The 10,187-nt window shown below is 38.1% G+C and overlaps 1 protein-coding gene across 3 annotated transcripts; it reads left to right on the top strand.

Annotated features, from left to right (window-relative positions):
* Positions 1 to 5,036: 5,036 nt before the first annotated feature.
* On the top strand, positions 5,037 to 9,608 carry LOC111156635 (ran-binding protein 6). 3 transcript variants are annotated; one of them, XM_022517647.1, is made up of 2 exons: positions 5,037 to 5,231; positions 6,288 to 9,608. In XM_022517647.1, the coding sequence occupies exons 1-2, from the start codon at positions 5,037 to 5,039 to the stop codon at positions 8,352 to 8,354; spliced, it is 2,262 nt and encodes a 753-aa protein (XP_022373355.1). In that variant the 3' UTR covers positions 8,355 to 9,608. The 3 variants fall into 3 exon arrangements, with proteins under 3 accessions (XP_022373355.1, XP_022373356.1, XP_022373354.1); XM_022517648.1 differs by having other exon boundaries at positions 5,037 to 5,172; positions 6,288 to 8,344; XM_022517646.1 differs by having other exon boundaries at positions 5,037 to 9,608.
* The last annotated feature ends 579 nt before the right edge of the window (positions 9,609 to 10,187 follow it).

Below are 10,187 nucleotides of genomic sequence, written 5' to 3'. Positions count from 1 at the left end.
TGTTTCTTGTATTTTTCATTCTGGATTATTCTTTTAAAAATACCAAATATGTCCAATTTAATTCTGTCCCCCTCATTTGACTCTAAATCTCTCAGATCTTGGAAGAAACTTCCAACTTATTTTGCACTTTTCCCACTTAGTAAGCTGCTAATAAATAGTTGAATTGTGTGGTATTGAGCTACCTTATGGAAACATTCTTAAATGGCCTTTTAACAGTGAAAACAATTTTAAAAGCCAATTTTAATAATAATATTTAATAAAGTTTTTCAACTCTAATCAAATCTGCAAGTCTAGTCTTGAAATCTTGGGTATTACGTGCATTACTGGGATGGGGGTAAGGGAAGAAATAACAGTGCAAAAAGTCAACAGAATAGAGTTATACAATATAGAGTGGAAGTACTTTAAAATTTTCAGTAAGTATGTGTTTTTCTAAAATAGAAGATCATAAATAATTTTCTTAAAGCAGATTCAGTTTAGCTCCTACTGTTAAAATGATGACTGTCACTACAGCATGTGGGAGCAACTGGAAGAACTAAGTATAGATTCTGGGACTCACCTTTTTAGGAAAGACTCTTTCCCTCTAGAAAGAGTTAGCAGTCTTTTGGTCCACATTAACACTGCTATCTATGCATATATAGGTAAATAAATAGGTAAATTGCAGTATTCCAGTCAGATGCCGAGACTAATACTTGGGGCAATTTCCTAAGATCCTCTTCCTCTGAGCTCCACTGACACTTTTCCTTAAAACCTCTTGAATCCTTGTCCTCTTTTTTCCCCTTCCATTGTTCTTATACTTTAAACTTTCAGCTTAACTGATTTGCCTCCAATCTTCTTACTATTAGCAAAGTAACCTTTTTGTAAATTGATTATATAACAGTCCTTGATTAAAATCCTTAAACAGGGGTGCCTGGGTGGCTCAGTGGGTTAAGCCTCTCTGCTTTTGGCTCAGGTCGTGGTTTCATGGTCCTGGGATCGAGCCCCAGATAGGGCTCTCTGCTCTGCAGGGAGCCTGTTTTCCCCTTTCCCCCTGCCTCACTGCCTACTTGTGATCTCTCTCTCTCTCTGTCAAATAAATTTTTAAAAAATCTTAAAAAAAATAAAATCCTTAAAGAGCTCATTGCCTTTAGGAAAAAAAAAATCCACATTTTCAACATGGAATATAAGACCCTTCAAGATCTGGCCTTTATTTAACTTTTTGTCTTCCTCCTGTCTGCCTCCTGTAGCATCTCAGGCCCCCTCAAGTCCTGTCCCCCATGCTCCAGCAATCTGAAATACTGGCAGAACTCTTACCACCCTAGGCTCTATTGCCTCTTTACCCTTGAATGAAGCTGTTCCCTCTATTTAGAACAAACTTCTCCTTTTTTCAAATAGTTAATGAAGATTCATCCTTCAAAAGTCAGTCCTGGGGTGCCTAGGTGGCTCAGTCAGTTAAATGTGTACCTTTGGCTCAGGTCATGATCCCAGAGTCCTGGGACCAAGTCCCACATCTAGCTCTCTGCTCAGTGGGGAGCCTGGTTCTCCCTCTCCCTCTGCCTTCCATTACCCCGGCTTGTACTTTCTCTCTCTATGCCAAATAAGTAAATAAAAATCTTAAAAAAAAAAAAAAAGGTCAGCCCTGATATCACCTTCTCTGGGAAGACTTACCTTATCTCCCTCACACCCAGAGTAGATTAGTTGCCTCCACAACCCCCTTTGGTTCCATGGCAGACTTACCATCACCACAGTGATAACTATGGTAGGTGACATTTATTGTCTCTCATAAGCATCCTCATGTATTTAATCTTTATCCCCAGCACACAGCACCATGCTTGAGTATACCGTCTATGAATGTTTGCTGAGAAAATGAATGGTTGTGTAATTTTAACCCAGAATTCTCCAAATATTTTTTTAACCCAGAATTTTCCAAATATTTTATTTTTTCCAAATAATCTTAACCCAGAATTTTCCAAACATTTTTTTAAAGTGGTTGTACTTATACTACTACAAAAATATAACAATTCCCTCTTGCTCCATATCCTCACCCACCATTATTATTGTCAAACTTTTAAATTTAAAACATTGTGGTAGGTCTGTGGTGGTAACTTATTGAAGTTTTTTTATTTTTAAAGATTTTATTTATTTATTTGACAGAGAGATCACAAGTAGTCAGGCAGGCAGACAGAGGAGGAAGCAGGCTCCCTGTGGAGCAGAGAGCCCGATGCGAGGCTCGATCCCAGGACCCTGAGATCATGACCTGAGCCGAAGGCAGAGGCTTTAACCCACTGAGCCACCCAGGCGCCCCACTTATTGAAGTTTTTAATAAGTCTCTAATATACTAATAGATACAGTGTTAGGAGAAGCCTCTCTCCTCCCCTGACCCTCATATAATTATCAACATTTCCTGAAATATCAAAAGCAAGGCCCCGCTGTTAAACTCATTTAAGAAACAGTAGGAAAACCAGTGATCTGGATCAATATGCAAAACTGTAGTCAAGTTCTTGGAATCAGAACCTAAAACCTGATCTAATCAGTGTTTTCAAATTTTTGTATTTATATTAAAACCCAGTGTATTTGTTAAAATAGGACATTCTCAGGTTGTATTTCCTAGAAATTCTGATTCAGTAGTTTAGACCTTGGCTCCTAATACCTATATTTAAAATAAGTATCCTAATACCTATATTTAAAATCAGTATTTCGGGGCACCTGGGTGGCTCAGTGGGATAGGCCTCTGCCTTCAGCTCAGGTCATGATCTCAGGGTCCTGGGATCGAGCCCCACATCGGGCTCTCTGCTGAGCAGGGAGCCTGTTTCCCCTCTCTCTCTCTGCCTGCCTCTCTGCCTACTTGTGATCTCTGCCTGTCAAATAATTAAAAAAAAATAAAATCAGTATTTCAAGTGATGCAGTTCATTCTAAGTCCGCTGAATGAGAAACTGTTTAGAGAGTAATGCTTCTTCCTAAATGTGTATAGTATTGCACATTACAATGTAATTTATAAGACTGTTTTGTCTATCATCTGGTTAATCCTAAAGCTGGATTTTCTATCTTTGTGAGCATATGCAGTAACGTTTTTGAAAAATTAAAATTTAAGCCCACTTGGAGAAGTTTAAGACAGACTTTGCAATAAGTGAAGACCTCTGATCAAGTTACAAATCCAAGAGTAATTATGGGGAAGCGGTATGGTGAAAGATCATTGGTGTTGCTTTCAGAAGGGGTGGATTTGAGACTCAGCTGTGTCATCTTAGGCAGATCACTTAACCTCTTTGAGTTTCTCTTACCTAAAATTAGTATTACACCAGCCCACCAATTTTGCAAACCCGATTAAGATTCAAAATGACAGAGTGGCAAAGTGTTAACACAAATGTAAGATTTAATCACTGTTAGAGGGATGATCATTGTTTTTGACTGACACACCTTCTTGATTTTAAAGAAATAATATTTAGCTTCAGGGGCATTTGTTTCTTGGAATAATCTCAACATCTTCCTACTAAAAGGAAAACTGTAAAAGCTTTTTACAGTTTAGGCAACATGCAAAGAAAACCTTGAGCGACATGATCAAGGATACAAAATTGATTTACAGATAAGACTAGGATTCAAGTCTTCTTATTACTAGCCCAGGTCACTTTCCACTATGCTTTACTCAGTTGTCTTTTTCATTCTTTATTATAGTCCACAGACAAGGTGATTCTGGCACACCAGAGTTTGAGCACTACTGTTTTTACTCCATTAGATATGGTGGTGGGATGGTAATCAGGGTCGCCACCTTTTATTGCACTTATTTAATAAACAGATTTTTAAAAAGTTTTTTATTAACATATAATGTATTATTAGCCCCAGGGGTACAGGTCTGTGAATTGCCAGGTTTACACACTTCACAGCACTCACCATAGCACACACCTCCCCAATGTCCATAACCCAACCACCCTTGATAAACAGATTTATTGAGGTATTATTTTTACATACCATACAATTGACCAATCTTAATTGTACAATGCAGTGGTTTTTAGTATAATCAGAGTTATGCAACCACAATTAATTTTATAATATTTCATCACCCCAAGAGAAACCCACTATCTGACAGCAATCATTTTACATTCTCTCCTTCCCACTGCCTCTGGCAACCACTAATCTACTCTCTATATAGATTTGTCTTTTCAAGACCTTAACTATAAATCTTGGCATTTGTAATGATTTGGCTAGAACTAGAGGGTATAATGCTAAGCAAACTCCATCAAAGGAATATACCATATGATTTCGCTTATTTGTGGAATTTAAGAAACAAAACAGATGAAGTTGGGGGGCAAAAAGAGAGAGAGAGGTAAACCATAAAAAAGACTCTTTAGGATACAGAACAAAAGGAGGGTTAATGTAGGCAGGTGGACAGGGGATGACCTAGATGGGTGATGGGTATTAAGGAGGGCACTTTTGATGAATACTGAGTGCTGTATCTAATGATGAATCACTAAATTCTACTCCTGAAACTAATATTACACTATCTGTTAACTAACTAGAATTTAAATAAACACTTGAAAAAAATTAATAAAATGAAATTGCTCGGGGGGGGGGTGGGAAAGACCTTTACTATAAACACAATTATACAATACGTGGTCTTTTGTGGCTGGCTTCTTTCACCTGGAGGGTTTTCAAGATGTAATTATTTTTAAAATTATCGGGGTAACAATAGTTTAGAAATAAAAGGTAAAAAATCATCCATACATTCAATAACATAAATTTCTTTCTTTCTCCCTTCCTTCTTTTTCTCTCTTCCTTCCTTCCCTCCCTCCCTTTCTTTCCTTCCTTCTTTCTTTTCTTTCTCTCTTTCTTTCCTTTCTCCGCAGGTATTTTTTCTTATTGGAAAACAGATGGAGGGTCACTCATCCCCACTCTAACCTACCCATCCCCAGACACCTAGTCGCCTACGACCTGGAGCACAGGCAAACGAACAGCGGAGCAGAGGATGAGCGACCCCGCCCATCCCCGCTGGCGCCTTGCTTGCGTCACTGTTTCTGGCCGCAGACCCCCTCCCTTCTTCCCGGTCGCGATTTCTTTGACAGAGCGCGATGGCGGCGGCCGGGGCTGCAGGGTTGCCGGCCACTGTGTCGGGAAAGCAAGAGTTTTACCAGCTTCTGAAGAACCTGATCAATCCAAGCTGTATGGTGCGGAGACAGGCAGAGGAAGTCTATGAAAATATCCCAGGTCTGTGTAAGACTACATTCCTCTTAGATGCTGTCAGAAATAGAAGAGCAGGTTATGAGGTGAGACAAATGGCTGCCGCACTGCTACGACGGCTTTTGTCCTCGGGGTTTGAGGAAGTCTATCCAAATCTGCCTTCTGATGTTCAGAGGGACGTCAAGATTGAACTGATACTGGCTGTTAAGTTAGAAACACATGCTAGCATGAGGAAAAAACTTTGTGATATTTTTGCCGTGCTGGCCAGGAATTTGATAGATGAGGATGGCACTAACCACTGGCCCGAAGGTCTGAAGTTCCTTATTGATTCAATCTACTCTAAAAATGTAGTTCTATGGGAAGTTGCACTTCATGTTTTCTGGCACTTTCCTGGGATTTTTGGGAACCAAGAGCGGCATGATTTGGATATCATCAAACGGTTGTTGGACCAGTGCATTCAAGATCAAGAACATCCCGCAATCAGGACATTGTCTGCTAGAGCTGCAGCTGCATTTGTACTTGCTAATGAGAATAATATTGCTCTTTTCAAAGACTTTGCAGATTTGCTTCCTGGAATCTTACAGGCTGTAAATGACTCGTGCTATCAGGATGATGATTCAGTGCTAGAATCCCTTGTTGAGATTGCAGATACTGTACCTAAATATCTGGGTCCTTATTTAGAAGATACTCTGCAGTTGAGTCTGAAGTTATGTGGAGACTCTAGACTTAGTAATCTGCAACGCCAGCTGGCCCTTGAAATAATAGTGACCTTGTCTGAAACTGCAACCCCAATGTTGAAAAAACATACAAATATAATTGCACAGGCAGTTCCTCATATATTAGCAATGATGGTTGATCTACAAGATGATGAGGACTGGGTAAATGCTGATGAAATGGAAGAAGATGATTTTGACAGCAATGCAGTTGCTGCTGAGAGTGCCCTAGACAGACTGGCATGTGGGCTTGGTGGAAAACTTGTTTTACCAATGACTAAGGAGCACATCATGCAGATGCTTCAGAGCCCTGACTGGAAATACCGACATGCTGGATTAATGGCCTTATCTGCCATTGGAGAAGGATGCCATCAGCAAATGGAATCAATTCTAGATGAAACAGTTAACTCTGTTTTGCTTTTTCTTCAGGATCCTCACCCAAGAGTGAGGGCTGCAGCCTGTACTACGCTTGGACAGATGGCTACAGATTTTGCACCTAACTTCCAAAAGAAATTCCATGAAACAGTGATTGCAGCTCTGTTGCGTACCATGGAAAATCAAGGTAATCAGCGTGTGCAATCACATGCGGCTTCTGCACTTATTATTTTTATTGAAGACTGCCCCAAAGCATTGCTTGTTCTATATTTGGATAGTATGGTGAGAAATCTACATTCTATCTTGGTGATTAAACTTCAAGAGTTGATTCGGAATGGAACTAAACTGGCCTTGGAACAGCTTGTGACAACCATTGCCTCAGTTGCAGATACAATAGAAGAAAAATTTGTTCCGTATTATGATATATTTATGCCATCACTAAAGCACATTGTTGAGCTTGCTGTTCAAAAGGAACTTAAGCTTCTGAAAGGAAAAACTATTGAATGCATTAGCCATGTTGGTCTTGCTGTTGGGAAGGAAAAGTTTATGCAAGATGCATCAAATGTGATGCAGCTATTATTAAAGACACAATCTGACTTAAGTAATATGGAAGATGATGACCCTCAGACATCTTACATGGTTTCAGCATGGGCTAGAATGTGTAAAATTCTTGGAAATGATTTTCAACAGTACCTTCCACTAGTTATTGAACCTCTTATTAAGACTGCTTCAGCTAAACCTGATGTTGCTCTCTTAGACACACAAGATGTGGAAAATATGAGTGATGATGATGGATGGCAATTTGTAAATCTTGGAGACCAACAAAGTTTTGGAATTAAAACTTCAGGACTTGAAGCAAAAGCAACTGCTTGCCAGATGTTGGTTTACTATGCTAAGGAGTTAAGGGAAGGATTTGTGGAATATACAGAACAAGTTGTAAAGCTTATGGTTCCTTTATTGAAATTTTATTTCCATGACAATGTTCGAGTGGCAGCAGCAGAGTCTATGCCTTTTCTCCTGGAATGTGCAAGAATTCATGGCCCAGAGTATCTTGCCCAGATATGGCAATTCATATGTGATCCCTTAATTAAGGCTATTGGGACTGAACCTGATACAGATGTACTCTCAGAAATAATGAATTCTTTTGCAAAGTCCATTGAAGTAATGGGAGATGGGTGCCTTAACAATGAACACTTGGAAGAACTAGGGGAAATACTGAAAACAAAACTTGAAGGGCACTTTAAAAACCAAGAATTGAGACAGGTTAAAAGACAGGAAGAAAACTATGACCAACAGGTTGAAATGTCTCTGCAAGATGAGGATGAATGTGATGTTTATATTCTGACCAAAGTATCAGATATTTTGCACTCATTATTTAGTACTTATAAGGAAAAGATTTTACCATGGTTTGAACAGCTGCTTCCATTAATTGTAAATCTAATTTGTTCGAGTAGGCCATGGCCAGACAGACAGTGGGGATTGTGCATTTTTGATGATATTATAGAGCACTGCAGTCCAACCTCATTTAAATATGTAGAATATTTTAGATGGCCAATGCTACTAAATATGCGAGATAATAACCCTGAAGTCAGGCAAGCTGCTGCTTATGGCCTGGGTGTTATGGCACAGTTTGGTGGAGATGATTATCGTTCTTTATGTTCAGAAGCTGTTCCGCTGCTGGTAAAAGTTATTAAGTGTGCAAATTCCAAAACCAAAAAAAATGTCATTGCTACAGAGAACTGTATCTCAGCAGTAGGGAAGATTTTGAGGTTTAAGCCTAACTGTGTAAATGTAGATGAAGTTCTTCCACACTGGTTATCATGGCTTCCACTGCATGAGGATAAAGAGGAAGCTATTCAGACTTTGAGTTTTCTCTGTGACTTAATTGAAAGTAATCATCCAGTTGTACTTGGTCCAAATAATTCCAATCTTCCCAAAATAATCAGTATAATTGCAGAAGGAAAAATCAATGAGACTATTAATTATGAAGATCCCTGTGCCAAACGCCTAGCTAATGTTGTGCGTCAGGTACAGACTTCTGAAGAATTATGGTTGGAATGCATATCCCAACTTGATGATGTGCAGCAGGAAGCTTTACAGGAGTTGCTAAATTTTGCTTGATGCACTTTAATGTCACTTGAATATTTTTACCATGAAAGTAATTCCAAATAATTATTGTGAGCGTATTCCATTTTAATTGAGAGAACTGTTCTCCCTGCTGAACAGTTAATATTCCTTCCCTTTATGTTTTTCCAGGATTAGTCAGTGTTCTAGCCTTATGTTCACCTTGCATGTTTTATCTCTTAAACACAGAACTTGGTGATAACTGTGCTTCTGTTGTCTTAGAATGTTTGTCACCTTTTCCCTAGTTGATGTGAAGTATATAAAGTGTTGTTACTTGTCTGAATTATTGATGCTGAGCAAACAATATACTTGTGTCAAGATGTCATGCTGCCTATCACAAGATACTGAGAGCTAACAAAGATGGAACTTCCAGGACAAATATTTTTGGAATTATAGATGAAAAATAGTGGCAAGCTTAATTATTCCTTGATAATACTGCCGGTTTCCATGGTAATGGGAGGGTGCTGAAATTGGGAGTTTTGAGATATTGCCATGGATGTGAGGAGTTTTCTCTATCTAGCCTATGAACTTTTTTATAATGTCCTCCTGGGAACAGGGTGAGGCATATTCATATTCTAGTCCCTAAGGTGTCCAGCTAAGAGTTAAGAGAACTTGAAAATCTTAGCCTGATTGAACTCTATTTTTCAAGTTAATCAGGACTCTCTAAGAAGTATGGTTACTGAATAGGCAGTCCTGGTACATGTAACATTGCTAGCTTGTAACACCATTATTCAGTGTTTGACAAACAGTATTTGTGGGAGTCTATTAATATTATGTGTTTGAACAGAATATTGCATTGTGTATGTATGCCATTTCCTCCCTGCAAAGCAGCCCAATAAGAGAAGCCCCGGTTCAAAATGGGTCTTAAGTAGATCTCTATTTCGAAGAAGTTCTTAATAGATTCTATAGTAGCACTGAAGAGTATTCTATTATGAAAATGAAAGGGAAGCAAAATTAATTTTATCTTTAAATATGAAAAATAAAACAGCTTTGAGACCAATCATTTAGCAGTAGATATGCATTTTAAGAAAACAGTTCTATAAATCTAGAGTTAATTTTATTAATTGGAATGTTGATCTTTAATGTCAAGCTTTTTGTAGGGTAGAAAAAAGTTTTCTAGTAAGCAAATCATTGATCCAAAATTTAAGAACAAATATATCTGTTGTCATTTCCTGGGGTTATTGTGAGTACTATGTATGTAAAGTATTTAGCAAATATTTAACACCAAGTAAATGCTTAATAAATGGTACCCTATTAGTGCTGTTGTTTGTACCTATATTGTGTTTTCTTATGGTTTAGAATTGCTTTTACATTAGAATTTCCCTGATTCACTCCTTGCCAGTTCAGAAGAACAGGCCATCTAGGCTGTTGTGGACAGAGATAGGAAGTTGAGATTTTAGATGTGGAATTCCTGTCCATTACCGACAATGATTTATTATTAATAAGGGAAAAAAGGAAAGGACATTAATTATGGTATAGTCACAATTTTATTTAAGATAAATAAAAATACACATAAATAAATAGAAAAATCCTACCATAAAATATTAATAGAAATTTTCTCTGGGTGGTGGGATTAAATGGCAATTTTTCTTGTCACTAATCTATATTTTCTAATTTACCTGCAACCAACGTATTTTTTGTATAATAGTTTGTTTTTGTTTCTGTTTTTGAGTTTAAGGACCCAATCCTACTTTCATTATAGCTAAGAACACAATCATCTTGGCCTCTACATGATCTATAGCTGATGTTCCTTCAACTCATACCTGTTTATCTTAATATCCCTTCAGAAGTCCTTGGTCAAATTTCTAGCAATTCCTTACACCTTGTGCA

This window comes from Enhydra lutris, unplaced genomic scaffold, assembly GCF_002288905.1.
Source record: "Enhydra lutris kenyoni isolate GAN:26980312 unplaced genomic scaffold, ASM228890v2 scaffoldscaffold47, whole genome shotgun sequence".
NCBI lineage: Eukaryota > Metazoa > Chordata > Mammalia > Carnivora > Mustelidae > Enhydra > Enhydra lutris.
This window is presented reverse-complemented; position numbering and strand designations above follow the sequence as displayed.